This window comes from Falco punctatus, assembly GCF_963210335.1.
Source record: "Falco punctatus genome assembly, chromosome: 9".
Lineage (NCBI taxonomy): Eukaryota > Metazoa > Chordata > Aves > Falconiformes > Falconidae > Falco > Falco punctatus.
This window is the reverse complement of record NC_137589.1, coordinates 49,077,399-49,104,623: the sequence shown is the minus strand read 5'-3', so window position 1 is coordinate 49,104,623 and position 27,225 is coordinate 49,077,399. Positions and strand designations below refer to the sequence as shown.

The following is a 27,225-nucleotide window of genomic DNA, read 5'->3' as shown; positions in this document are numbered from 1 at the left end:
CGCCGCGCCTCCCGGCGTGCTCCGCGCCTCCCGGCGTGCCCTGCGTCCCCCGGAAGTGGTTGTGAGGCGGTGGAGTTCGGCGCGGCTCTGTGCGGCTCCCGGAGCGCGGCCACCATGGCTTCTGCACGGGCACCGGCGGCGAGAGGCGGCGCCCGCCCCCCCGCGCCTGCAGAGGTGGGTGGGTGGCTCCGGGCACATTACCCCTGCGGGAGCGGGGACAGGCCGCGGGCCGGCCCAGCCGCTCTGTTTTGGGGCCTGGGGCTTGCTGTGGCGGGGCGGCCCCGGTGTGGGGCAGGCCCCTCCCCCCCCGCCCCGCGCCGCTGGTGACACCGGAGCTATTCGAAGGGCCGCGACTGGAGCGGTTACGTGTTTTCATGCGTTTTTACAGAACCCTTTTGTTTTTCTTGGAAATTTGTTATAACGCTCCGCTCCTGGGAGCATCTTCCACTGCTTCCCGGTAAAGGGCATCGAGAGCTGCTGGTCCTTTTAACAAAGGCATTGCTCGTGCCTTTGCTGGCACTTGTTCAGCAAGATTAGGAAAAGCTTTGTGTTTTAAAGTTTTCTTAAAAAATAAAAAAATCCCCCAGCCTTAAGAATGAGGTCTAAGCAGATAATAACCAGAAAATAATTCAGTCTAATTTATGCAAATTGTTTTAACTTGGCGTTTTATTTTCTATCTTTGTATTTGGGACAACAGTCCAAAATTAACACCTCGAATACAACTTCAGGGTCTCTTAGTGATGTACGTACAAACTTTCTCCAGCAGAGCAGCACTTTCGTGCACAGCCAGGCTGTTTGTCATTTCCTTTTTTGCCAAAATTCTGCCTTTACCTTCTAGGCTGCAAAGAGCAAGCCTGCAGAAGAGAGCGATGCTCCTCCACCCAAGAGGGCCCCCATCTTTTATGGCAGTTTGGAAGAGAAGGAAAGGGAGCGTCTGGCAAAAGGAGAATCAGGGCTGCTGGGAAAAGAAGGGATGAAAGCTGCGATTGAGGCTGGCAACATCAACATAAGCAGCGGTGAGAATGTTTAACCACCTTTTTATTTCCCCCCCTCGTTCTGGAATATGAAGTTTTCAGAAGTTTTCTTTTGAAAATTTAAAAATTATACTCAGCTTCTGAGTATAATTTAAAATCAAAACTATGACACCATTGCCTGGACGCTTGGCTCTGTGTTTGGATCTTCCTGTTTGAGAGGGATCTCTCATCCAACCATTGTTTTCAATCTGACAATTTCATTTTTTTGTTCAGGTGAGGTCTTTGATCTTGAAGACCACATGAGCGAGCGGCAGGCAGAAGTTCTGGCTGAGTTTGAGCGCAGGAAGAGAGCCCGGCAGATCAACGTCTCCACTGATGACTCTGAAGTGAAGGCCTGTTTGCGAGCGCTTGGGGAGCCCATCACGCTCTTTGGAGAAGGTCCTGCAGAAAGGAGGGAGAGGTGCTGTGTCTGCCCTGGCTGTTGCAAACAGGGTCTCAATTTATCAAATCCCTGATGTTTTCCTTTTAGCTGGGGTGCAGTGAGTGCCGCGAGTCAGTAACACTTCATTGCAATGCAGCAAGAAAGGCAGGCAGTGATTATTTGTCAGGTTAGCTGAGAATTCACTGAGTGAATACAACTTCATGTGTTTCTTTCCAGATTAAGAAATATCCTTTCAGTGGTTGGCACAGATGCATTAAAAAAGACGAGGAAAGATGACGACAGGTCTAAAAAATCCAAAGAAGAGGTAATGGTCTCTCTTGTTCTCTCAGTGCTGAGGGAGATGTGTATGATACCCTTTAAGATTCCTTTGACAGTCTCTACTATGTCCAGGACTCTTGGTTTTGGTCAGTCTGTGGGTTCTTTTGTCATCCCTTCATGCTGCTTCTGTATTGCCCAAGTTAGCAAAACTGGGCAGTTTTGTCTAAATCAGGAGCATTACGTCTGGCTTGTACTCGCTGACCAAATTCTGAGCTCCATACGGCATATAGAAGAGGAGATCAGATGTTTGTTCCTTAGTATAGCGAGTCTTTCATTGTTGTTTGTCTTCATACTTGGGAAGAAAGTATTATGTTCCTGCTGCTACATGTTTCTGCCTTTGATTCTTCTTTCTTTTTGCTTCTCCTGTCTCTTTTCTCACTCCATTTTTTCCTTATTATTTTTTGAGGTTGCTGTTAGAAATAAGGACAGCTTCTGCAGCTCTGGGTGTTCTTTTTACTGGGCGATGTGTAGGCAAGGAGGAAGCTGTACGTCATTAAGTAAAAATGAGTTAGTGTTCAATTGGAATATTCTTGAGTGAAACAGCAGCACGTCAGGTTCTGATTTATAGGGCTGAGCGTTTGACTTGAGTCTCTTAATCCTAGGGCTTATAGTTATGCAAAATGCCCTTAAAAAGAGGCCTTAACACAGCAAGATTTAAGAGCAGATGCTGTGGTGGCACTTAATGTACTAAGAGGAAGTCATCTAAGGTAACTGAATGGAAGAGCAGTATCACCTTAGTTTTTTCTTCAGTTTTGTTCTTTTTGTTACAGTATCAGCAAACCTGGTACCACGAAGGACCACGCAGTCTGAAAACAGCGAGGCTGTGGCTTGCTAACTACTCACTGCCCAGGTGAGATAAAAGAGCGCAAACGAAGGAGGGAGATGCAGCCTTTTGTAAAATCCAGCTGCTGATCCCACTGTGGGTAGTGCAGGATATTTGAGGTCAAAGGAATAGGGAACATACACTGGTAGACAGGTCCAGTAAGCTTAGAGCTTGAGTTCTCAGTGACTGGCTCGAGTTGGCCCAGTTTGGGGGAAGAAGAGGGAAAAGCCTGTTTCCAGCAGCAGGGTGAGGAAAATGTAGAGGCTTGTTACTTCACCTTTTCTCTTCACAGGGCAGTGAAGCGGCTAGAAGAAGCCCGTCTACTCAAAGAGATTCCAGAGGCAACCAGGACATCACAGAGACAGGAGCTACACAAATCCCTGCGAGTAGGTGTGGCAGCTGCTCAGCTGCTGTTTTTACAACTTTTGCTGATCTTCCAAAGATATCAGAAAGGGATCAGCTGCCCAGAGGTGCTGTCGGGAGATACGTGTAGTTTTCTGCACTGTCTTCTGTTGGAGAGCTCTGCTTTTTCTCTTTCCCTGTGTTATGCATAAAGCATGTTCTAGCTCTTTCTTCAAGTGATTCGAGAGATGTACTTGAGTTGTCCCTTTGCATGGCAGGGGATGAAGAGATACCCCTGCATTACCTTGCCGCTTACCTGTGAAGTTAAAGGAATTTTTTCTTGGCTTTCTCACAGGTTTAGCTGGCTAGGAAGGGACTGCTAACTTTCCTTTTCCTGTACGGTCGTCACTGGGAAATAATAACCAACGCAGTAATGCAAAACATGCTTTAGATGACTCTGGGACGCCCTTTTTGAGCATGTTAAGTCAGATTCCCAGCTTAACAGAGAGGCTCAAGCACACAGTGTGGTGCCACTCTAATCCTGTTTACACCCAGAGGCATTAGCTGCCAGAGGATTTGCTTCTCCCCTAAGCGCACCGCACTGCCTGCCCTAGTCTGTCCGGCTGCGTTTGTTGGACGAGTTGTAGAAAGAGGCTGAAACTACAGTAAGTTCTCTGTTAAAGCCAGAGTCACAAAGCAGGCCTGCAGGGTTATTGGTGGCACGTATTGCGGGTGGCACATGGAATGCTGAGCTGCGCCCCAGGGCTGTGCTAGCTTGCACTGGGCAGGCTGGCTCCGTGGCCTTCCTGCTCGGAGCTGGAGTGGCTCCTGGGCAGCTCCTCCCTTTGGAAGTGACTTTCCAAAGGCCTCTGCCTCCTCCTGTGTACATTTGCCTCCTTCACCTCAGTCTTTGGCTGGGGCTTTCTCTAGTTTGTTTGTACTTCAGTTGTTTTCTGTCTGTCTGGTTACAGTCCTTGAATAACTTCTGCAGTCAGATTGGAGATGATCGCCCGCTGTCCTACTGCCACTTCAGCCCCAATTCCAAACTTCTCGCTACTGCCTGTTGGTAAGTTTTCTTGTACAGCGTTTCCTTTAGGGGCTGGGAGAGCACAGCAGGAGTGAAGAAGAGGGATGTTATTGGAGGCTTGTGAGAGTTCAGAAATGGTTTTTCTTCCTACTCTGAACTCTTCACTTTGGTTTAGAGCTTAGCTGAGGTTTCTGTCTGAGTCCATTAGTTCCCATGGATGGTTGCCTGAAGTGTCCTGGTATTTTAGCTACTGCAGAACCCCCCAGGGTGGCTTTGCAGCTCTGTTTGATCTGTTCTTTGACATTCCTGTCTATGCTGACATCTGTTCCTTGTCTTCAACAGGAGCGGATTGTGCAAGCTCTGGTCTGTGCCTGACTGCAACCTTGTTCACACCTTACGAGGTAGAGAAAAGCGACTTTCACTGAGACTCTTTGCTTAGTTCTTTTGTTCCTCTCTGGGTTGAGTTCCCAGACCTGCACTACTTTGTGACTCAAAGTGTAGTATTCTTTGGGCAGACTTTATTTTAATGAGTGTCAGTCAGGCTTGTGGAGCATGGGCACGTGTCAGATAACCAAGAGGAAGTCTTGGCTTTTCTCTTAAAGCCAAGACTCAAGTTTGCTGTTTCTGTTTCTGAATGGTGGTTTGTTTTGTTTCAAAACCTGGTTTGAGTTATTTTGATCCAAATACCAGTGTTTTTGGCCAGGTCATTTAACAGTAGTAAGGTTCTTTGAATAGGGGTCACAACTTCTGCCCTCACATTTTGTATTTCATCAGTGTCTTGATTTATATGTTAAATTTTCACTACATTTTGAGGATGACAAACCTCAGTCCTACTGGAATTGTAGCTTAGCAGTTCACAGGACCAATGTGTCTGGCCATTATAATGCAACTTCACCCAATGTGGGATGACACGGTGAAAGTGTTCACTGGTGCCTGACTAATTAGTAACAAAGAAATGCTGCTGTTCTGAAGAATTGGCCAAGATCATGTGGCAGATGATGAATTTTAATTTTCCTTTCTCTTAAGGACACAACACCAACGTAGGAGCGATAGTCTTCCATCCCAAAGCCACTGTCTCCCTAGACAAGAAGGATGTTAACCTGGCCTCGTGTGCGGCTGATGGTTCTGTCAAACTCTGGAGCCTTGAAAGGTCAGAACAATACCAGACATGCACAGCTGCAGCATTGTTGTTTTGGGGTTTATTTTGTGTTACTAAACACTGGACATTTACCATCCTCCTGCAAATATAACCTTTTCTTGTAGTTATACCAGTGCAATTCCTGGCCTCAGTATGTGCCACCTTCTTCAGCAGGAAAAGAGATCACCCTGATTAGGGGAATCAAGGTGAGGGGAAATTATCTGAAAAGAATCAAGTCATAATTGCTGCTGGGCATTAGTAAACTGCTTTGGGTGATGGATGGAAGACTTGGAGATCATTTCATTCTAACCTTTCATTTAGGAGGAAATTTCCTCTCTTGAGTGTTAAGAAATGAACTTTTGAGTTACTGGAAAGCACCAGTATTGGGAGGTGGACTAACCAAATATATGACCATGCACAAAAGCTTCAGCCTGTGATGAAAACAAGTGGCTCTGTCACTGCACAGTGTAGTTCTGGAACACGTGCAGCATGTGTCTCAAGCCTGTAAAGAAGGGAACGGTGTAGATACCAAGCATGAGCTGTGTTTGAAAAGTGGAGCCCTGCAGTGCACCTCAGGAAGAGGCAGGCAGCTGTGAGATCCTCAGTTGTTCATCCTTAGCTGAAAGTTGCTGTTCCTAACTGCAGAAGCATACCTGTGCAAAGGGACAGGGCGTTTACTAGTCTTACATGACACATCTCTAGTTAGCCTGCTGGAAAAACTAAATGCTGTTCAGGCCTTCTGCTGAAGGCTGCTGACCTACTGCCTGTAATTCTGGGAGAATAAATATTCACTCTGTCTTGCCTCCCTGCAGTTTTTCAGAATAGCAGAATTTGCGGTAGTTCAGGATGTGTTCTGTGTAGTCACAGAAAAAAAACTCCCTGCAATTCAGGTAGTCCACATTTTGTTTCTGCACTTTCAAAGTGCTAATGACAAGGGCCTTGTTAGTTTTCAGGAATAACAGTTATCCCAGGAGAACGTTATAACCAACATGAGTGTGGATAAAGGGGTTTTATTTAAAGCTTCAGGTGTGTGAACAAAAGGCAGAATTTGGAGTCATTAGTTAAAATTCTGATGTTCCTGTCCGGCTTGCCTTTAATTAGCAGTTCTTCTGTTGTGATCATAACATTTGCAGAGGCCTGGCTAGAGCCAGCCACCTCCGACCAGTGTCCAATGATTTTTGTTTCTGTTTTTTAGTGATGAACCAGTGGCAGATATTGAAGGACACAGCATGAGAGTGGCACGTGTGATGTGGCACCCGTCTGGGAGGTTCCTGGGTACTACCTGGTACAGAGATTTCGTTGTTTGCAAAGACATTACCATTAGCTGTCTAGTTGGTAGCCCAGTGACTACCATTGCTTGTCCACAGAGGAGCCCAGCATGGGCAAGGGTTGGCCATTCTTGACAGCAGCTGGGCTGTTGTCTGCCCCTCACGTGAGACCCTGTTGGTCTCCAGCTGGAAATAAAATGCCCACAGAGTTAATGAAATATCCTGTTACTCTCCTTGGAGATACGTGTAGTTGGACAAACACTTTGTTTTTACAGCTATGATCACTCGTGGCGCTTGTGGGACCTGGAAGCTCAGGAAGAGATTCTCCATCAGGAGGGGCACAGCAAAGGGGTCTATGACATTGCCTTTCACACGGATGGGTCTCTCGCTGGGACTGGGTGAGTGTCCTTTGTGGCAGGACTGGGTGTGCAGTATTATCAAGGTTTTGTTGCTGGCTGATGCCGAGTGCCCCAGCAATTTCTGAGCCTACTCTGGCAGTTGCTGAAGCCTGATGGGCAACGCTTGGGTTCTCCCTTCCTAGTGGACTGGATGCTTTTGGCCGGGTATGGGACTTGCGCACAGGACGCTGTATCATGTTTCTAGAAGGCCACCTGAAGGAGATCTACGGGGTTAACTTCTCCCCAAATGGGTAAGAAAGGAGCTTGCGTGGTTTACGTGGGAGCTCTGAGTACAAACCCAGCTCCCAACAACATGTTCTTCTCCATCCTTTGGCAGATACCACGTTGCAACTGGCAGTGGTGACAATACCTGCAAGGTATGGGACCTCCGCCAGAGGAAGTGCATCTACACCATTCCTGCCCATCAGAACCTGGTGACTGGAGTGAAATTTGAACGTAAGTACCTCCTGGCTGATGTTCCTTATCCCTGCCTCTCCCGAGCTGAGGTGGCAGGGGATAGGGGCAACTCAAAACCACATCTTCAGGTCAGGAAGACCTGTACTGGTTAGCAGAAAAGATTTGCCGTGGGTTTATTTGCAAATCTCACTTCTCCCTTTTTCTCATCCTCTGCTGCAGCCAATCACGGTAACTTCCTGCTCACAGGCGCTTACGACAACACCGCAAAGATCTGGACTCACCCTGGCTGGTCCCCTCTGAAGACCCTGGCTGGTCACGAGGGGAAGGTGATGGGACTGGATATCTCCCTCGATGGCCAGCTGATAGCGACCTGCTCCTATGACAGAACCTTCAAGCTGTGGACAGCAGAGTAGCTCAGAGATGCTGCTTATGAACTGGAATGGAGACGTTAATGGCTTTCAACTAAGACTTGGGGTTTTTTTATATTAAAGAAAAAAAAAGAAATCGGCTATTGCAACATGCGTTACGATAGCTGTAGTCACTAGTTGGTCTTGGGTTGAGGTATTTTTGAAGCGCTTCTGTTTCCCAGGGCTTGGTTGGAGTCAGATCTTGGGTGATGTTTTTCCACTTTTTAGGACTTTGGTTTTATACCACAGATAGTGCTTTCTGCTGTAATTTGGAGACAGTCCACAGGCGTCCACCCTCCCCTCCAAGTCAGGCTCACAGGCTTTCTCCAGCCTGTTCCGGTCATTTGTAGGTCGCCATACAGCCCTCGGGTATGGTGTTATCCAGCCTCTGTTAATACCTTTCATTTTCCAAGAGCCTTTGGTAGCCTGTGTGGAGGTTCTGTAAATAAAATGCAGAAGGCTCTCTCGGGAGCAAGAACTTGGCCTGAATGTATCAGTGATGTGGCTTTTCTTCTAGACGGCTCTAGTTCCTTCCCCACACGCACAATCTGAAACCAGTAAATCCCCCTGTGGCCGCCTCACTGATCACACATCGTTGCTCTACGTGTGAACGCTCTCCTGGTGCTGGCAGTCGGGGGGAAGCTCTGGGGGAGTCGCCTCCCCTCGCAGGGCAGTCTCTGCCAGGGAGGTTACTACGGTCAAAACGCTGCCACCTCCTCCAGCGTCGGGTCTGCACCGTCACTCATCCGGAGTACGTGAATTCCCGAGTGAAAACTTGCGCAGAGCAGTGTGGAGCTGTCACAGACGGCCAGTGAGACCAGTGGTCCCGATCCCTCGAGGCACAAGGAGGCCAGGCAGGCTGAGGGAAGAGACAAATCACTCGGCACGCTTGGTTTGCCAAGATGAGACATCACCACACCAACCTCCCACCACCTGGCTCTGCCTGCTCGCCTGAGGCAGGTGAGCTGCACCCCTCGCTGTCCTGGGTCCCCGCATCCAAAGGCATCGGCACGTGCCCTCTAGAAGAGAGACCCTCCACCCCTGTAAGCCCCACGGGGGACCTGTGCGTTGCCCAGTCGGGCAGTGGCCAGCTCACAGGGATCCAGGCTGACGTCAGGCTCTGCCCTTTCCCTGGAGACAAAGCGGGGATGGATGGACAGACCGACCCCACTGGGCAGAGCTGCAGGTCTTGCGTGGAGGCGTTCCCAACCTGCCTTTTTCTCCCGAATTGCTTATGGTCCAGAAATCGTTTTCCTAAGGGCTGTGCTACACTCAACATGCAGTTTTGATAAACCTCCAAAAGGGAAAGAGAAATAAGACTTACAATGTCCATCGGCCCTTCTGTTCGTGTCTCTTACTACACAAACCCCGAGGCAGCATTAGTGCAGGGACCCCAGCCCCACGCTGAGCTGCCAACAGCTGCATTTGGCACGGACAGTCAGGCAACCACCTCTTGTGGTGACTTGCACCCTTCCAGGAGCAGCTGAATTAAGGCTGGCCGCTGTGGTGGTCACCCAGTTGGTGGAGGCAACAGGATCAAAACAAATCTGCTGCCAACCCCGTGGCCACCTTGGCGTGTGCGGGCACCAGGGTGAGAGAAGAGGTGAGTGAAACAGAAGGTGAGAGCTTTTCTGCAGGGGATCATCAGGTTTCTATTTTCATCCTATGGTAAATAAGTGCGTTTGGAGAGGGGCTTAGCCACGGGGAGCGTCTAATGCTGATGACTTCACCGCATTTGGTGTGTGTCTGTGAACCTGAATGGCTTCCAAGAGGTCCCTGCCTTCTGCGCAAGGCGTTACTAACAAGCCTGCTGCTACGGCAGGGCCTGGCATGTTAACAGCCTTTGTGCCCAGCTCAGGTGAGGACTCTGCCCTCGCCGAGCCCTCCAGCAGGCAGAGGTACCCCCAAACGGCCGTGATTCCCTCCAGCAGGCAGAGGTACCCCCCAAACGGCCGTGATTCTCTCCAGCAGGCAGAGGTACCCCCAAACGGCCGTGATTCCCTCCAGCAGGCAGAGGTACCCCCCAAACAGCCGTGATTCCCCTCAAGGGGACAACCAAAGGCATGGCAGTTGCTCACCAGCCCTCTGTCCTCCAGCACGACTGTTTTTTACAACTTTCCACTCGTATTTGTGGAAAGCCCTGGAGTTCCCCTGCTCGTTTTTATTTTTATCATTTGTCCTGTCATTGCTGAACTCGGATGGATCTTTAAAAGCCATCTCTCATCGCTGCTTCCTTTTATTGTAGGAAGGACACTCCACCCAGTCCTGCAGCTGGATTAGAGTAAAACCCAGAGATTTCAGGCGTCATCGTGCCCATCACCACCAGGAGACAGAATCAAAGGGAACAGTTATCCCAGAGTGAGGCGCGTGGCGTGGGCGGGACCCTCCCCTACCTCCAGTGTCACGGTCCCAGACCTTCACTGTGCTGTCGTAGGAGGACGTGGCAATGCTGGGGGTGACAGCTGGGCTGCGTGGAAGGAAGACACACGAGGTCGTGGTCTGTAAATGCCCTTTGTACTCGCACACTCGGTTTCTTGTCTGCCGTAGGTCCCACAGCTGCAAGGCAACAGGCAGAGGTTCGAGCTCAGGCTCTGTTGCTGCCACTTGCCAACACGGAGCTCTTTTACAAAGAGAGGAAGATGGTTTTGGATAAAGAGCTCCTTGCCCATCCCCAGAGTACAATTACTGCCTTTGGGCCCTGCTCATGCTCCCAGTCCTGGAGAACTTCAAACCTCAGGGGATTTTCACCATCGGTGACTATTTGAGCATGCGCCCACACCCATTGGAGCTGATGGGCTAAGACTGCCGTGTCTCCAGCCTGCTCCCACCCTCAGCCCTGCTCTCCCTGGGTGGGATGGTCTCATCCTCTCGATGCTCACACGCAGGGCTGAGAACCTGCAGGGCTGAGAACCTGCAGGGCTGAATCCCTGGTTTGGAAACACCTCGAGCAAAGGGTCCCTTACAGGCTTTCTGTGAGAGCCTCGTGCTCCTTGATGCCATTACTGAAACAAAACCCCAGTGCTTTAATCAGGAAGAATATCAGCTCGGCTGTTCTCTGAGCAGAAGGCTTACCGAAGGGACAGGCAGGAAGGCACTAAGCTCCAGCCCTGGCTGGTGACACCAGCATAAGGCCAAGTCAGTGGGAGCAAGCAGATCCTTGGAGCGCTGATCTTGCTGCCCTCTGCTGTATCCCGTGAATGTGGGAGAAAAAAATCAGAAAAAGCCAGACTCGGTGCCCGGCAAACTCACGGTGGCCTCGCTGCCCTCGCCCGCGGAGCCACTGCTGCTGCTGAGGCAGTACCGCCCGTCCTGGCTGGCATCGCAGCACGTCTGAATGTGCTGCTTGGCTGGGAACGTGTGTGCCACCTGCAGCTCCCGGCTGTCCCAGATCCTGGAAGGAACGGGAGTGGGGAGGGGGACTCTGATGCACCATCACCACGACAGGCTTCCTTCCGTGCCCCGCCCCCCCCGCTGTGCCCTCGTGCTTTGCCCTTGCTGCTGTGCCCCACGCTGCATCCTTGCATTCATCTGTTCTGGATCAATCTCCATCCAGAGCAGCTGTGCTGAGCTTGCTTTTTTTAATTCTCCTTTCCACCCACAGCTGCCACCCCGTGCTGCTTACAGCCACAGATGTCCCCTTACCATTCTCCCCTGGCAAGAGGCTACAGCTCCAAGACCCAGGTGAGCAGGAAGGTGGCTACTAGCCACCCCAGCAGGGCATGGGAGACCGGGTGGTTATGACAACCAGAGAGACAGCTTGTGCACCGGCATCTTCCATAACCCCCACGTGCCCCAGGCTGTAACTTCCTTCTCTGTGGCCACATGAAGAATTTACCTGATTGTTTTATCCTCTGAGGTCTGGATGACATAAGGTTCTCCTGGAACCCAGCACAGATGTGTGACCTGTGGAGAGGGAAGGATGAGCGGGAGCCCACCCCTGCCTGCAGCCCAGGCTGGCGTCCACCTGTAGGTACACAGCCAGCGCGCTCCCACCCTCTTCCTCATGCTGGGTTACAAGCAGGAAACGTTGGATGAAGTTTTTTTCTACTTCCCACCAATGTTCCTCCCCTATTATTATTTTATATAGATAATATATATATATATATATATATATATATATATATATAATCGTGGTTATTTGCAGGCAGGGAGGTGCCAACAGCTCAGCAGCACACAGAGCCGTGGTACGTGGCACGGGTGCCAGAAGACGGTACCCATAGCAGCTCTGCTGCTGAGCTGGATCAGAAGGGAAGGCAGCCCCCACGGTGCAAGGTGCTCCCTAACAGCTATCAGTCGGAACATTAATACATTTCCATATGGGTCTTGGTACCTTTGTGCTCCTGGATTTTCTGTTACTTGGAGAACGGAGTAACCAGCCTTGAGCTTTGGTCTCCCCAGGTGCACAGGCAACCCGTGCAGTGCCTCAAGGGCTTCTTGCAGCACCAAGCTCAGAGCAAATTTGCTCTACGTGGCTTCATGTGCCAAATAACTGTGCAGGCATCGAGGTGCCGAGATAGGATGCGAGAAACCAGCAGCTCCTACCAGATTCCTGGAGATAGCGGCTCTGCCCAGACACTCTCCGGTCTCTGTGTCCCACTTGCACACGGCGTTGTCTCGTGAACCTGAGCACAGCTGGGAGGCGTCTGCAACCACAAGTTAACATTAAAAAAAAAAAAGTCAAGAAAAGCTGTCAATAAATCCCTGGGCAATGGGAGTGTGTTGTCCCTCACCTGGGCTCACGGCCAGTCCAGTAACAACCAGGTCATGTCCCAGGAAGTGCTGGCTTGGCCCCGAGGTCCCGTGAAGCTCCCACATCATCACTGTCTTGTCTCGCGATGCACTGAAGACTCTGTCTGAGTCAGGGGCAGCGGTGACCTGCCAAGGACAAGATGGGAGAAGCCAGTTAGTCACTCCGTCATTCCGGGCTCCCCAGTCCCTGACAGGTACCCGTACCAGAGACCCCACCGCGCTCCATCGCTCACCTTGGTGACCTCCCGCTCGTGCCCGACGAACCGCCGCAGTGCAGCCCCAGATCTCCAGCTGCAAACGGCCACGGTCTGCGGAGCAGCAGGGAGAGGCATCAGCAGGGGCAGCAGCAGAGCGGGTGAAGGAGGATTACACACGTTCTTGGTTATGTTACACTGAGACCCGTGCGCAGCCCAAGCTCGGAGAGGGAACATGTTCTTCTGGTTTTGAGCTCCTACAGCATATGCAGCTGCCTTTAGAGCCTGTCCTGTGCCAGGTAACATGTGATCCAGTGATTCCAAGCCTGGGTGAGACCGTTGGATGTGATCTGAGTTCAGGAGAGGTTATAATATTTGATTCAATGTGCCTCAGTGCATGCTCTCACTCTAAGCTCATCTTTTCTTTCCAAATCCAGGAACTGACAAAGTTGTTACCATTGATGGAAATGTTTAAAGCTCATGTTTAAACCTTATTTTCTGAACCTGTGAATACATTTTCATGATTATGCTTTGTGCCTGGTGGCAGGGGGTACCTCACCTTATCTCTTCCTCCTGACACACACAGGTCTGGTTTGAGAGCAGCCACAGAAGCGACGGCATCGGTGTGCGTGGGGCCGTGCTGCCCGACAGCTCGGACACGTCCTGTCTCTTCCACGGAGCCATCGGCCCTGCAGCAGCAGGCAAAGAGACAGTGGCAGGGGCTGCAGGGGCTTCAGAGCAAAGCCAGGGTGCCACTCCCCAGTGCGAGAGGGGTCTGGGAGATGGCACCGCCGGCTGCGCTGGGGAGCGACAACATCTGCCTTTGGAAAGCCAAGGGGGAGCTGGGAATGGACAAATGCTCCTGGACTAGGTGAGATGGAGCAGGTCTATTCCATCTCTAGAGCTGCTAAATATTTAGGTGTTAACTCACTCCATGCTGGTGCAAAGAAGAAAAGAAATGTTGATCTCGCCAGCCTCCCCTTCCACTAACACCTGGCAGGCTCTGGCCAAGCCCACCGAGCCCCCTGCTGCCGCCCTGTGCTCTCAGCTGGTCCCCAGGCAGAGATCACCCACCCTGCTGTCACCCACTGAATTGCTTCATCTTGCCCATGGAAGCCGCTGCATCTCTGAAGAGACGGTGAAGCAGTTTGGATCTTTGGGCTAAATAGTTGCCCCTGGAGGTGTTACCCTTCAGAGCTCTGCCCGAGCCATCGCAGAGCAGGACCCCCGGCCACGGTTACACACTTGGCCACTCCTGCGAGCTACATTTTAGATTTCAGTCCCCCAAAGAAACCGAGCAGACTTTAGAAGTGAGGGTCAAAAATAAAAATCCAATTCATACATTCAATAACAGAACTAAACCCACACACTTGCTACAGTCTCTATTCATTTGCTGTTCTCTCTTTACTTTCGAACCTGATTTATTGACTTCAGGCACGGTCACCTGGCATCGCGTTACCTGTATTTGGTGGTGTGGAAGGTGATTTTACTCTGCAGTTTCCCCATAGCTCTGCCAACCAGCACAGCTCCCGCTCCAGCCAGCAGCGGGGAGCATCACGCCGCACCTCGGGTGCCTGCTGCTGGGATGTGGGCTGTGGGTGAGGAGACACAGCGTTACTGGGAATGCAGAGAGGTTTCTGCTTGTTACATATATGGGATAAGGCATATGTATTCTGATAACACGCTATCTACATCTTAACTTCATTTAGAATAAGAAGAAAAACCTCAGAGGAGGGGACGTCTGGAGCTCCCTAGGCAAACCTGCTCAGAGCAGAGCCACCTTCCGAGGTGATGCTCCTGGGACCTTACAGCTGGGCTTTGAAAGTATCCAAGCTTGGTGAGGCCACAATAGAGATGGAGCTGCTGCCTACAATTCCTCTAGCACCTCACGCCTCCTCTTACTCCAGTATCTGCTCTTGACTTCCATATTTCCCAGAGATCTCAGTCTCTAGGCTGGTGAGTGCAAACACCCCCAGTCTAAAGTCCATAGTGCCAGGTGGGACCGAGGTAACCACAGCCACAGGCAGCCTGAACTTCACCGAACCAGCCTGACTTAACGTAAAGCTTGAAGCGATCTTTCCATAGGCTGAGGAATGCTTTGGGAACAGCAGCTTCTATGTCCAGAGACTCCAACCCCACATCCAGTCTGGGGCATCCCACACGTGGCATCCCACAGCCAGTCCCCGCACCAGCGTCCACCCGGGCAGAGGAGCCTTCGGCAGAGCAGGGGCCCGAGGCAGCATCTCCCCCTCATCCTCATGGGTCACCGACCCAGCCGAAACCACTTTCAATGACAGTGAATTGTCATGTACAGTAATTGGCTTCTTCTTAGCTCAAGACATGCTAATTGGATTTAGCCTGTACTAGGTGTATGTTGGCATTCCCGTCTTCTGGGTCAGTAGTATTTTGCTAATAAAAATCAGAAAAAAGCACCTCTGCCTGCTTGTTCCAGCAAAGAAAAAACCTGCTTGAAGGCTCTGCTCACAAAACCCCAAAATACTGCCCACCTGAAAACCAAATCCTGGGAGCACTAAGCAGGAGGGCTTGGGTTTCTACAAAATATTCCCTTTCTAATTTTACCCTGACAGCCGTTGTGATTAGCAATTAGTAATACCCAGTTAATCTCCACCTGTTCCATCCATGAGTTTGCATGTTCAAAAGCTGTGAAGAACAAGAAATCTCACAGCCGAGGGGCAGCGACAGTTCAGCAATTCGATCAGACCGAGTGTCCAGGTCATTTCAGTACATGAGCAACAAACAGGGTTTGTCCTTGCCAGCAGGAGAACCCTGGAGTTTTTTTCTCCTGCAAAACAAGATTCTAGGAAAAAGCTGAGATGTAAATTCTAATTTTTTAATTATGGTGATTACTATGTTTCCCCACTCATGGAGTTAATGCACACGTGCACAGTCGACCCTACCTGCACATCAGCTCAAATCAGTGTCAGCGGGAGGCTGCCTGCTCTCTCCTGCCTTTTGCCCACCGCCAAAAAGAGATTTTTCTGAATCCTGAACAAGAGCAGTAGCTGCTCGGGCAGGACGTTCCCCTCACCTGAGGTGTTAGGATCTGGCAGGCTTCCCTACACATTGACCATGAACCTGGTCCATCCCAAAGCTCTCCAGGAACACAGGGATCCTGCTGCAGCTGATCCATACACAGCCACCCCTCCACAAGACCGAATTTCACGCCGGAGGAGCTCCCATCCTCCCTTCTCCCCAAATGCATCGCTTAGCAGAGAGCAAAAACATTTTTTACTAAATCATTTTTTAAAAAGAAAGCACCGAAACCACAGCAGCGTTTCTCCCCGTTTTCCTGGGGTGTTAAACAGCCCCTCGCAGGGGGTGTTCTGCTGTCGGGGGGCACGGGGGCAGCCCCCAGCCCCGTAGCCAGGGGTGGCCCCAGGCAGTGACGCGGGTCCCTGAGGCTGGGGGTGCCCCCTGGGTGCTCCCCGGGTCCCTGTGCATGGGGGGAGCCCCGAGGTCGGTGTGGGGCAGCCCGGTGGGGGCAATGTGGCGCAGTCCAGGGGGCTATAGCTGGGGCAACCCTGGCAAAGGTGTGGTGACAACACAGGTCCCTATAGCTGGGGCAGCCCCATGGGAAAAATATGGGGACAACATGGGTCCCTGTAGCCAGGGCAACCCCATAGGAAGGATGTGGGGTGGCTCCTGGGAGGGATACAGGGACAACACAGGTCCCTGTAGCCAGGGCAACCCCTGGGAGCGATGTAAGGACAACACGGGTCCCTACAGCCGGGATAGCCCCCTGGGAAGGATATGGGGACCCCTGGGAGGGGTACGGGGACAACAAGGGTCCTTGTAGCTGGGACAGCCCCCTGGGAAGGCTGTGGGGCTGCCCCTCGGAGGGGTATGGGGACCTGTGGGAGGGGTACGGGGACAACATGGGTCCCTACAGCCGGGACAGCCCCCCGGGAAGCATATGAGGACCCCTGGGAGGGGTACGGGGACAACACGTGTCCCTGAAGCTGGAATAACCCCTGGGAAGGCTGTAGGGCAGCCCCTGGGGGGGGGAGGGTATGGGGACCCCTTGGGGGGGTATGGGGACAACATGGGTCCCTGCAGCCGGGACAGCCCCCTGGGAAGGATATGGGGACTCCTGGGAGGGATATGGGGACCACATGTGTTCCTGAAGCTGGTATAACCCCCTGGGAAGGCTGTGGGGCAGCCCCCGGGGCAGGGTACGGGGGCAACACGGGTCCCTGTAGCCGGTACAGCCCCCTGGGAAGGATATGAGGCCCCCTAGGAGGGGTACGGGGACCCCTGGGAGGGGTACGGGGACAACACGTGTCCCTGAAGCTGGGATCACCCCCTGGGAAGGCTCAACATGGGTCCCCGAAGCGGGGATAACCCCCTGGGAAGGCTGTAGGGCAGCTCCTGGGGTGGGGTGGGGTGCGGGGACCTCTGGGAGGGGTAGGGGGACAACACGGGTCCCTACAGCCGGGACAGCCCCCTGGGAAGCATATGAGGACCCCTGGCAGGGGTAGGGGGACAACACGTGTCCCTGGAGCTGGGATCACCCCTGGGAAGGCTGTGGGGCAGCCCCCGGGGCGTACGGGGACCCCTGGGAGGGGTACGGGGACAGCACGGGTCCCTGCGCCTGGCCCAGCCCCGCGGACACGGGGCAGCCCGCCCCGCCCCGGGGACAGGCGCACTCACCGGGGCCCGGCCCGTCCGTCCCGTCCGTCCCGTCCCGGCGCGGCGCAGGGCGGGCGGGGCGGGGCGGGGCCGCGGGGGGCGGGGCGGCGCGGGGGGCGGGGCGGCCCGGGCAGGTGCCGGGGCGCAGCATGGCCCAGCGGGGCCGGGGGCCGCGGCCGCTGCCGGAGCGGGCGGCGGAGCTGCGGGTGAGCGGGGACGGGCCCCGGGACGGGCCCCTTCCTCCCCCGGGGCCGCGGCGTGCGGGGCTGCCCGCTCCCGGGGGGAGAGGGGCCGCGCCCGGCGCTGGGGTCGTCTGGGGATGGCCGGCGGGGAGGGAGGAGAGTGTGAGCGGTCCCCGTGGGGAGGTGGCTTCTCTGTGGGTCCCGTGGGGGGTGTGGAGCCACGCAAGAGGGTCCCCCGTGGGGGTGGGGGGTGTCTGTGGGGCTCCTGGCAGGGTGTGGGGCTGTGGGGGGGGGGGGCATGGTGTGGTGTGGGGCCACATGGAGAGTCCCCCGTGGGGATGGGGGGTGTCCGTGGGGCTCCTGGCAGGGTGTGGGGCTCTGTGGGGCCCTGGTGGGATGCGGGGTCACCTGTGTGGATGGGGGCTGTCTGTGCGGCTCCTGGCAGGCTGTGGGGGGGCCCTGGTGGGGTGTGGGGTCGTGGAGGGGCTCCCCGTGGGGAGGGGCTGTCTGTGGGATGGTGCCCAAGGACCCCGGGACCTCTGGAGCTGGGGCGGGGGGGGTCGGGGCCACCGTCGCCCCGTCGAGGGCTGCGTGCTGCCCACCACTCTGCGCTCCAGAACAAGATCGTGGACCGGTGCGAGCGGCTCCAGCTGCAGAGCGCGGCCATCGCCCGGCACGTGGACCAGGTGCTGCCGGCCAAGGACCAGGGCGTCCTGGTGAGTCCCGGCCCCTTCCCCAGAGCGGCGTGGAGCTGCCCCCATGGGCACCCGTGCTTGCCCGCACGCCCCGGTGGAGATCTGAGCTCCTGGGGGCTCGTCGGTGTGCAGGGTCTGTCCCCCTCCTGCCCCACAGCGTGTGCAAGTGGAGTCCCAGGGTGCGCCTGTGGCTCCTGCTCCATCTTCCCTAAAAATGTACATGAACAATAAATTTCTTGGTGTGAGTGTACAGCTATCAAACATCCCGCTGCGACCAGTGTCTTGCTGCTTCCCGATTTTATTTGTGCCTCACTGTCCCTGGGGACAAAAGGCAGGTCTTGTGGTGGCTCTGTTTCTTGGTAACAGCGCACCCAGGAAGATCTGCTGAGGGATGGGACTCTGGTCCCACACAGGTTGTCACTGAGGTACCAGGGTTAGGCCAGGAGGCAGCAGGCAGCTTTAGGACTGGTTGTCCCATTTATATCTGCGTGCATTGTGATGATGACTGGGGCTGGGGCTCAATTAACAGAGTAATCTTCAGCTGAGCCCACAGAAAACCGGCAGAAGCGGTTGGTGCTCTTGTTGAGGCTGAAGCAAGGCTGATGTTTCTCCTCTCTCCTCACTGTGGCAGAACGCAGCCAACGTGGCCCGGGAGCTGGTAATCCAGAGGCTGATCTTCGTGGGGAATGCGTGTGAAAATGAAGAGCAGCGGTTGCTGGAGAAGGTGCACGTGGAGGAGGAGCGGGCGCAGCAGAGCATCCTGACCCAGCGGGTGCACTGGACTGAGGCTTTGCAGAAGCTGGCTGCCCTCCGAACCTACCTGGTGGACGTGATCACCAACCTGGATGACCAGGACCTGGTGGTGAGTACTGCTCCTTGTACCTAGGGACAGGTCGGTCAGCCCAGGGGTGACCTCGTGGATATTATGGGACTCACAGTGTTGAGCAGCTTGCTGCGCTGACAGCGAGGAGGCAGAGTTGGACAGGACCTACGTTTGCAGGTCTAGCTCAAGGAACCTTTTTCACCTGATCCTGACAAGCCCCCATCATTTCTTGGTGGTTCCCAGAGCGTCTGCTCTGCCTGATTCTGCTTTTGCTTGCAGTGAGGTCTGGACACCCCCTGGGTCCTGTTGGCTTGAAGCTGCCGGCTCTCAGATGCCCTTAGGCCTGACAGCCAGGGCAGCTGTGGGTCGAGGGTGGCTCTTGCCGCCCGTTTTCTAGTGTTCTGTCTGGTTTTAATCAAAGTGTGACCCTTGGGAGCACCTGCAGCTCTTCTTGAAAGTCTGCCCTGTTGTCTGGCATACTTCTGCTTGGGATGTTTACTGTGCAAAGCAGCCCTTTCCTTTCGCTCAGTTCCTTTTCTGGCTATTAAATTGTCTCGGTTTAGCCAAGCGATCCCTCTTGATTTAGATGTGGGCAGGTAGGCAGCGCACCACCTTGCTCTGAACCTCTGCTCGCCACATGTAACTTTGCGAAGAGGCAGCAGCAGCTCTGCTTGAAAAACAGAACCGATCCCATGGACGGAAGGTAGATGGCCATTCCTTCGGTGGGAAACGCAGCTTCTGTCTGGCCCTGGCATCTTGGCTGGCTGGGCTGTGGCCTCGCTGTAGAGAGCAGAGGCTGGAAAGCAAGATCCATCGGATTGCCTGTGGCAGAAAACAGTGGGACCTTCGATTTCTCCTTTTGCCACGTAGTGGAGGGGAAATAGGGATCATACATACTCCGTCTTGGGTCGTTGGTGTTGGTGTTTGTGTCTATGTGTCATGTCACAGGAGAGTGAAAGGCACATAGAACACCCTGCAGCTCATTTGTGGGAAAATACTTGATCCCTGCTCACCACTTTGCTAACTGGGCTGTACCTTGAGACCTCACCGCTGCCAGCAGGTACAGAAACAAGTGGGACCGATCAGGAGGTTATCTGATCTTTGACTCGGGTCCTCTGCAGCTTCACCCCTTACTGATAGCTTTGGGGGTGGTTTGCTGCGTGCACAGGATGTCCTTGCAGGAGGGACGACCTCGGGGCTGGGGGTTTCACACTCTGGGCAAGGCAGGGTGCAGTGCTAAGAGCTTCCAGGTGCAGACGCGCTGGTGTCTGCCAGAGGGTACGGAGTCCGAGCTGGCTCTTTGTGGGTCTGAGACTTTCCACCTGCCTCAGCTCCCCCCTGCGTTTCACTTGCACCGGATGATCCAGCTGTACTTGCAGGCTTCTGCTTTCACACCACTTGCACGCGGCAGAGCGGTGGCAGGCTCGCTCTGGATGCTCTCTGTGTCCCTCTCAAGCTACTTGTCACCCAGCCTCACTGAGGCAGCAGGCATTACCCCCAGCTAGATGTATCGTCCTCAGCCATTCCCACTTGTTTTATGAGTCAGGGAGTGGAAAGTGCCGCGGCAGAATAAGGATGCTGGATGCTCCCCGTGCTCCCCGGGGCTAGCACTGGGGTGGGGAGTGGTTTCTCTGGGTCAGGAAGGAGAACGGTGCTCCCTGGGTCTGCTGTGCCCCAGCCTGTGGTTGGGATTTTATCTGTGGGGATTTCAGCTGTGATGACTCTTTCTCTCTTTGTCCCCAGCGTGCAGAACAAGACATCTTTGAGAGGTTAGTACCTGGCTGCTCCTGGTCCTTTCCCTGGCCCCTGCTTTGAGCTTGCCTGCACCCTCTGCGGTTCCTGCTGTGAGCAGCGTGCCATTGCCCAGGCAGCAGGTGACACCCCCCCCTTTCCTCTCTCGTGCTGCTTTTGTTGAGGACGAGGACAGAGCACAGAGGTGCCAGCCTGGCCTCTCTGCTTCATGTGCTGCGCTGCAGCTCCAGACAGAGCAGCCTGGCACCTAGAAGTGCTCCATGTGCCATGTCCCCCCGGAGGCACTGCCAGATGCACTCGCCCCCTTGCCTACTGGAGACTTTCTCCAGCTCCTTTAGAAAACTCCACAGGGGGAGACGGAGCAAGCCTGTCCCTGGCCTGTTGGCAGGAGGTGGGATGGTCGAGCTGGAGAGCTGGCGTGCTCCGTGCCTGGGGGGCGGCTGGCACAGCATCTCCCCGAGGGGCAGCATGCCCTGCCTCCGTCCCCAGCGGGCAGGGTGCAGGGAGAGGAGAACCAAGCGCAGGTGTCAGCATTTCTGAGAATCGCCGTCAGTAGCACTGGGCTGCCCTTCAGAAGGCAACTTGGTAGCTGCATTTTTACAAGTGTTTATTTCCATGGCTGCTACAAGGGTGCCAGCTGGCACTGGCTGGACTCTGCTGCCCAGAGGATTTCTAGGAGTATTTTTGCCTGGAGCCTGCTTGTAGAGAAAGAAATGTGCCGAGCACATCACCGGCAGCCTGTGCCAGAGCCTTTACTTACAACCCTGTGTTCGTATGTGTGCTGCAAGCCCCAGGAGCCCAGCGAAACCTCAGTCTCCTTGCTATGCCGTATGAAACCCCGCATCCCAGCTCGCTCTCCTGCTGTGCCCCCCTTTGCTTTGACAGCAAATTCCCTCGATAGAGGGAAACCTGCCTCCGTCGCCGCAGCCTGTCCATAGCGCTGCCCTTGCACCCTGACGGCTGCTATCGGATGCGTTTACTCAGCGGCTGCCGAGTGAGGAGGCTGTTGGCTCAGGCTGCTGGGATCATATTTTAAAACAATGAAGTCCAATGAAATTTTAAAACAATGAAAGCCAGCCGAAAGTTTTACTTGGGACGAGGGCTTGCCTCGAAACCCCCGCTGTAGTTTCCCTTCAGCCAGTGCTCCCCTCGCAACTGCGCCAGCTCATTTCTGCCATAGCTCCCAGTGATCTTCATCAACACCTCCCAGCCCTGGTCGATAAATCACTGTATTTTGAAATAACTCTTGTTTTCCTTTGCTAGGACAGAGGTGGCGGAGGGAATCTTAGAGCCACAGGAGTCGCCAAAGTTAAACTTTAATCAGACGTGTGTTCAGAGTCCACTGCTGCATCGACTGTGGGCCTCTGCTGTTCTCTGCTGCATCGCAGGTCAGTGTCTCGCTGGGATCTCACGCTCTCCGGGGATCGCTGCATGCTCATTCATGTTGTGCCCAAAGAAATACCTGGATGCTATGTCCTGCCTGGGACCTGGCGTGTCCTGCCCTCTCTTTTGTCCCAGCCCCTGCTAGCTGCTTGGAGACCCCAGCCAGGGGGGCAGCAGCAGCTGTAGAAGGTTTGGGAGGGGGACAGGGGCTCGAAGCCACTGGTTGTGGCTAAGAGAACTGCAGTTTGAAAAGACTGTGTCTCTTACCAGCCCTGTTACTTAACCTCACCTTGTTTCTTTTGCTATTTCCTGGGTCACTTGGTGACAGCAGTGAAGCTGCTGCTGCTGCAGGAATCTCTGTCACAGAAACTCCCCTTCTCCACATTTTGTGTTGACTTCTGGTGGTTTTAAAAGAGGGTGAACTTACCCACATGGCATTTCTGAGACACTCTGAGATGCTGGAAGGAGAAGTGAGTAAATATAGTAGCTTTCTGATCATAAACGGAGATTGTGGCTGTGCCCGAGCTGGTGGTTTGTTAGGGACGTTTGTGATCTGGTTCAGCTCTCGCTTTGCAGCCGAGGCTGCGCTGGAGGCGTTTGTCAGGCCAGTGACGTGCGCTGGCTATGGTTTTACCGAGTTCCGGCTGTGATCTGCTTGAATTGCTGGTTGCGAAATGTTTGCTTTTACTCTTGCTTTCAGGCCATCATTAGAGCGTTGCAAATGCATTTTTTGTTCCTTAAAGGTGGCAACACCCTTCACAATTTGAAAACATTTGTCCCCTCTGCTGCCTTGTGAACAGTCCTGGGGACGATCTTCCCAAGGCTTTTGCATTAACTTCGGATTTTTGCACATCTCACTCTTAATGCTGATAAGTGGTTCTCAGTTTTTCCCTGTTTCCACGTCCCTCTCAAAGGTGTGTGCTTCTGGCTCTTAGTGCTCTTGAGAATTGTCCGCACCAAAGAACAGCTTGAGAATCTGTGTGTACCAACCACCACCATTTGGTTCTTCTACTGCAGACTCTGGTGTTGTGTTCCCTTTGTGATTAATTTCCCTGTTTTGAGTGCTGGCAGTCATGCAAACTCCTGCACTTGTACATTGGCAAAGTCAGGCAGGTTCTTGGCAGATGTTCGAAGCTGTCAAAGCAAGCAGGAAACCTTTCCCTAATTCTCTGTGCTGTGACATGGTTTTTTTTACAGATTCCTCTCCCAGTAGCATCCTTGTGAAATGTAACGACTCCAAGGCATGCAATTCTTGTAGTGGGTCTGTTGGTATGCTTATTACACAGAAATTTCATTCTGTTTGGTTTTAGTTGTTTGGTTTGGTTTGGGGTGGGTTTTTTCGGTGCGTAGTTACTTTAGCATGTCATTACAGCACGCTGAGGACGCCTGCCATATCCTTGCATGTCTCATTAGTCCGTAGTCTACCCAGCACCTAGCCTTAGAGATTTAATATGAACTGCAGAGGTCCCAGCCTTCATTAAGACACAGCAATGTTATGTTTCTCTTGGAGGTCTCATTCCCCAAAGGCAGCTGAATGAGAGGCAGTCTTGTTTATTTGCTTGGAAACAGTAAGCTCCTAGCCTGGATGGTTTTGCCTGTAGCCTCTCAAAAACTTGGAAACCAGCAGGCAAAAGAACCTTCATTTCACTCTCAAACCCAACATGATTCTTTGATGTCTTCACTTGGCATCCAGGCTTCTGTATCGCTTACCTTTGGGGTTGGCGGCTTCTTCCTTAAACAAAGATGATGTCAATCTCCAAGCACTGTCCTCCTGGGAGGGATCTTGGTTCATCAGTCCTGCTGGGGGGCAGTAAGTGGGGGCGCTGGCTGGAGACCCGCTGGAGGACCCTCCTGCAGGGGTGACACAGACTGGCTGGCTGAGACCTTGGGCTGCTGCGTGGTGACCTTGTCCCAGGGACCAGGTTGGGCTGGGCTTTCACCCTGGTGCCTAAATCTGGTGATGAGGATTTTAGTTTCAGATGTGTGAGTTTGGAAATGGGAACTTAGATTTTTAGTAGTAAAATGCGCTGCAGCTAACACACAGGCACTTCACAGAGATGTTAACCATGTTATCCTACCTATGCAGCATGGCAAGGCCACTCAATGGGCTTTTTGGGGTGAGATGAACTCCTGGTAGAATTTTCATCAGAATAGATGGGAATATCCAGAGGGCAGATTTAATCATGACAAAACACTTCTCTGTGTGGGAAAATTTGCTGATCTGAATTACTCTGCTGTGACTCTGCCAGCGCTTCCCCTCCTTCAGATGCTGCCCTGGAATCGTGATTCCACAACGGAGCTACGTGGGTGTCATCGGGGTGGTGTATCCCCACGTGGATGATCCCTGTATGTGAACACTGGAATGCAAACCCATCCCTAGGTCAGATGTGTGCTGCACAATATCAGGTTTAGCGCCCTTCTTCTGTCAGAGGAAGATAAAGCCTCGTGCTGCTCCATATTCTATGAATTCATAGCAGTGTTTGGCTTCCTGGAAAGTCAACTACAAATAGGCAGTGTGGCAAATACGGCTTCAGAGACCCACAGAGAGCACAGAGCCGCGGGCAGGCACGTTGCAAAGCATTTGGCTGCTGCTCAGTGAAGTAAATCATCAAACGAATGAGGTTTTCTGCTTCAGCTGGAAGGGGATGCCATCTTCAGCTCCTCTTTCTGCTCGCTGTTGCCCACAATAGCTTCCACCTAACATGCAAGCGTGCACGGCAGTTGCATGTTGTGCAGACTGATAATTCAGGCTGGGTTTGCCTCCTGCTGGGGAGCACCAGGGTGGGTGCAGCCCTAGGAAACCCCTCGGCCAGCGCTGCTCGCTGGTTGGTGCTGCTCGCTGGTCAGAGGGATGCCGACCTGGGTCCACGTAGGTGCTGGAGCAGGTCAGGCTGTGGGACAACCCCCTTTGGGGTGCAACATAATGGTTTGGTTCTTCAAGGGCCTCATCCTGCCACATGCTGGATGCCGGGCAGAGGGTAGTTGGGAAATGGCTGGAGCAGGTGTGATATGGTGGGGCTCTTGCTGGTGGCGGAGCAGATGACTCACCTGCTCCAGCCCCGTTTCCGTGGTGGTTTGAGACCTAAAATGAATGACGTGAGGGTGGGGGAAGGCAGGGCAAGGAGGGGCACCCGCAGGTAGAAACTGGGTCTCCCCAGGAGCGGGTGAGTCAGCTGGGCACCAGCCTTATCTCTTTCCTTAGTGAGCTGACAGCGAGAGGAAGGAGGAACTCTTGTGCAGGGCGAGCGGTGCTGGGTGCTGCCAGTGGTGGGGGCTTCCTCCGGCCAGCCTGGCTCTTGTCCCAGGCTGCTGCCCACCAGGTTTGTGCTGTGGCTCAAGGGCAGCCCCTCAATTCACAGCAAACCCAAATGGAGTCATGACCATGCTCATCTCTTAATGCCAGGTGCCACCTCTCTCCGCTGCTCCGAACGTGCTCAGGGTGCGTTGATTATTGATGGGCTTTATAGGAGGAAAGGGATTTCCCCTGCCCAGCCCGCTCCCTCCCTCCTCATTCCCGTATTACCGGCTTTGCAGGTTTTCTGCAATCAGCCCTGTCCTTGCGCAGGCTCTTGACTTGCTCTGCTCAGGCTGGGGGAGGAGGTCAGGTCCTGCTCGCCCGTGGTGGGGGTGGGAAGAGGTGGGAGCTGAGGTCTGGGTCTCTCCAAAAGTGGAGCAAACCTGCTGAGTTCTGTTTTGTGGGGATTCAGGCCAGGGTCAGAGTAAAAGATGAGCAGCATCTTCTCTGACTCTGGGACTCCTAGTGCAAGGGTGGAAAGGTGAAGTCTCGTGAGGTCCAGGCTTCAACGAGTCTCTGCGTTGTTCTGGCCCTGGCTGGAGAGGGGAAGCTGTGGGGGGCTGCTGTGCTGGCACTCGGCCTGAGCCCACCGCACCATGTCATCCTGGGGGAGCAGATGGGTCCACAGGAGCGATGTGCTCCACAGGAGACAGTGGTTGTGATCGCATTTCTCATGGCTGCAACTTCTTGGGGTGGTTCACAAGTCGGCGCTCACCGCATGGCTTCTCTTGCAGGCTCGCGGGAGATTCACATCGATGAGAAAACTGTCAGCCCCCACCTCAGCCTGTCAGAAGACAAGAAAACCCTGACCTTCAGCCCCAAGAAGGCAAAAGTGGACTTGGACTGCCCTGAGCAGTTTGACCACTGGCCCAATGCTTTGGCTATTGTGGCTTTCCACTCAGGAGTCTGTGCGTGGAAGGTCAGCGTGGAGAAGAGCTATGCCTACAAGCTGGGTGTTTGTTACAGCTCCCTGCCGCGGAAGGGGTCTGGCAATGAAGCTCGCCTGGGCTTCAACGCCGAATCTTGGGTCTTCTCGCGCTACGACAAGGAGTTCAGGTTCCTGCACGCTGGGCACCCGCAGGCGGTGGAGCTGATCAAGTCTCCAGCCGAGATCGGGGTGCTGGTTGACTTTGTGGGAGGCGAGGTGCTCTTTTACGACCCTGATTCCTGCACCATCCTCTTCTCCCACAGGGAGACCTTCACGGAGCCCCTCTATCCTGTCTTTGCTGTGGCACACCAGAGCATCTCGCTTGTCCAGTGAGCGAAGTATTGTGCTCGCTGGGGGGGTGAACGTGCAGTTGTATACAGAGTGACTGTATATACACTATACAGTGCCTTTATGGGGTAGGGAAGCCCAGACAGGGCTACTGGCCTGTGTACAGTGGTGCTCAGACAAGACCTGCTTTCAGACTACATCTGTTCTCTACCGTGTTTTATGGCAGCTTCCCTCTCCTCCTGGAAGTTACACCCACCCCGTGTCCACCGTGCTGGAGCAAGGGGTCGGAGTCAGGGTAACACCTGGCTCTGCCAGCCACTTTTGGGTAAATCATTTAATTCCTCCCCAGCCAAGGGCAGCTTTCCAGCCTGACAGTGGGCTTTAGAAAATGAGAAATATGAAGAGATGTGTTTGGAGAAACGGCAGGGAGGAGGCATGTGGAAAGGGACATTGGGACGCAGCTGGAGACACGCTTTTGGAAGCTGCCCTGCGTCAGTGCAGGGAGCTGTCACCCAGGGGGCACCCACACTGGGGCAGGGGCACCCCGAGGAGGGGCTGTGGCTCATGGAGGAGCCCATGTCACGGCAGAGGAGCAGCAGAAACCTGCCCTGCTCCTTGTCTTGCCAAAAGGGGTGGGGGGGGACAGACACAACAGATGGGGGCTTGGGCATATCATGATGAAAACATGGGGAGCTGGTTTAGGCAGGGAGGAAGGAGAGGTGTTGGACTGAA

General features: G+C 53.7%; 3 protein-coding genes across 7 annotated transcripts; 2 read left to right on the top strand and 1 right to left on the bottom strand.

Annotated features, from left to right (window-relative positions):
* Nucleotides 1-19: 19 nt before the first annotated feature.
* PRPF4 (pre-mRNA splicing tri-snRNP complex factor PRPF4) lies at nt 20-8,036 on the top strand. Of its 2 annotated transcripts, XM_080402079.1 has the most exons (15): nt 30-174; nt 698-742; nt 839-1,016; nt 1,248-1,434; nt 1,633-1,720; nt 2,505-2,584; nt 2,850-2,943; nt 3,871-3,965; nt 4,269-4,327; nt 4,953-5,076; nt 6,260-6,349; nt 6,608-6,730; nt 6,874-6,981; nt 7,068-7,186; nt 7,367-8,036. In XM_080402079.1, the coding sequence occupies exons 1-15, from the start codon at nt 115-117 to the stop codon at nt 7,558-7,560; spliced, it is 1,644 nt and encodes a 547-aa protein (XP_080258205.1). In that variant the 5' UTR covers nt 30-114; the 3' UTR covers nt 7,561-8,036. The 2 variants fall into 2 exon arrangements, with proteins under 2 accessions (XP_080258206.1, XP_080258205.1); XM_080402080.1 differs by lacking the exon at nt 698-742 and having other exon boundaries at nt 20-174.
* Nucleotides 7,764-17,217, bottom strand: WDR31 (WD repeat domain 31). 3 transcript variants are annotated; one of them, XM_080402088.1, is made up of 10 exons: nt 17,169-17,217; nt 13,957-14,089; nt 13,057-13,186; nt 12,537-12,611; nt 12,285-12,429; nt 12,097-12,197; nt 11,390-11,457; nt 10,804-10,945; nt 9,948-10,110; nt 7,764-8,413 (listed from the first exon to the last, which is right to left on the bottom strand). In XM_080402088.1, exons 2-10 carry the CDS (start codon nt 14,001-14,003, stop codon nt 8,253-8,255), a joined length of 1,032 nt encoding a protein of 343 aa, XP_080258214.1. In that variant the 5' UTR covers nt 14,004-14,089; nt 17,169-17,217; the 3' UTR covers nt 7,764-8,252. The 3 variants fall into 3 exon arrangements, with proteins under 3 accessions (XP_080258214.1, XP_080258215.1, XP_080258213.1); XM_080402089.1 differs by lacking the exon at nt 17,169-17,217 and adding an exon at nt 15,127-16,817; XM_080402087.1 differs by lacking the exons at nt 13,057-13,186; nt 13,957-14,089; nt 17,169-17,217 and having other exon boundaries at nt 12,537-12,981.
* BSPRY (B-box and SPRY domain containing) lies at nt 17,215-26,690 on the top strand. Of its 2 annotated transcripts, XM_080402086.1 has the most exons (6): nt 17,215-17,353; nt 17,947-18,045; nt 18,656-18,886; nt 20,591-20,616; nt 21,863-21,987; nt 26,012-26,690. In XM_080402086.1, the coding sequence occupies exons 1-6, from the start codon at nt 17,297-17,299 to the stop codon at nt 26,536-26,538; spliced, it is 1,065 nt and encodes a 354-aa protein (XP_080258212.1). In that variant the 5' UTR covers nt 17,215-17,296; the 3' UTR covers nt 26,539-26,690. The 2 variants fall into 2 exon arrangements, with proteins under 2 accessions (XP_080258212.1, XP_080258211.1); XM_080402085.1 differs by lacking the exon at nt 17,215-17,353 and having other exon boundaries at nt 17,731-18,045.
* Nucleotides 26,691-27,225: the final 535 nt, after the last annotated feature.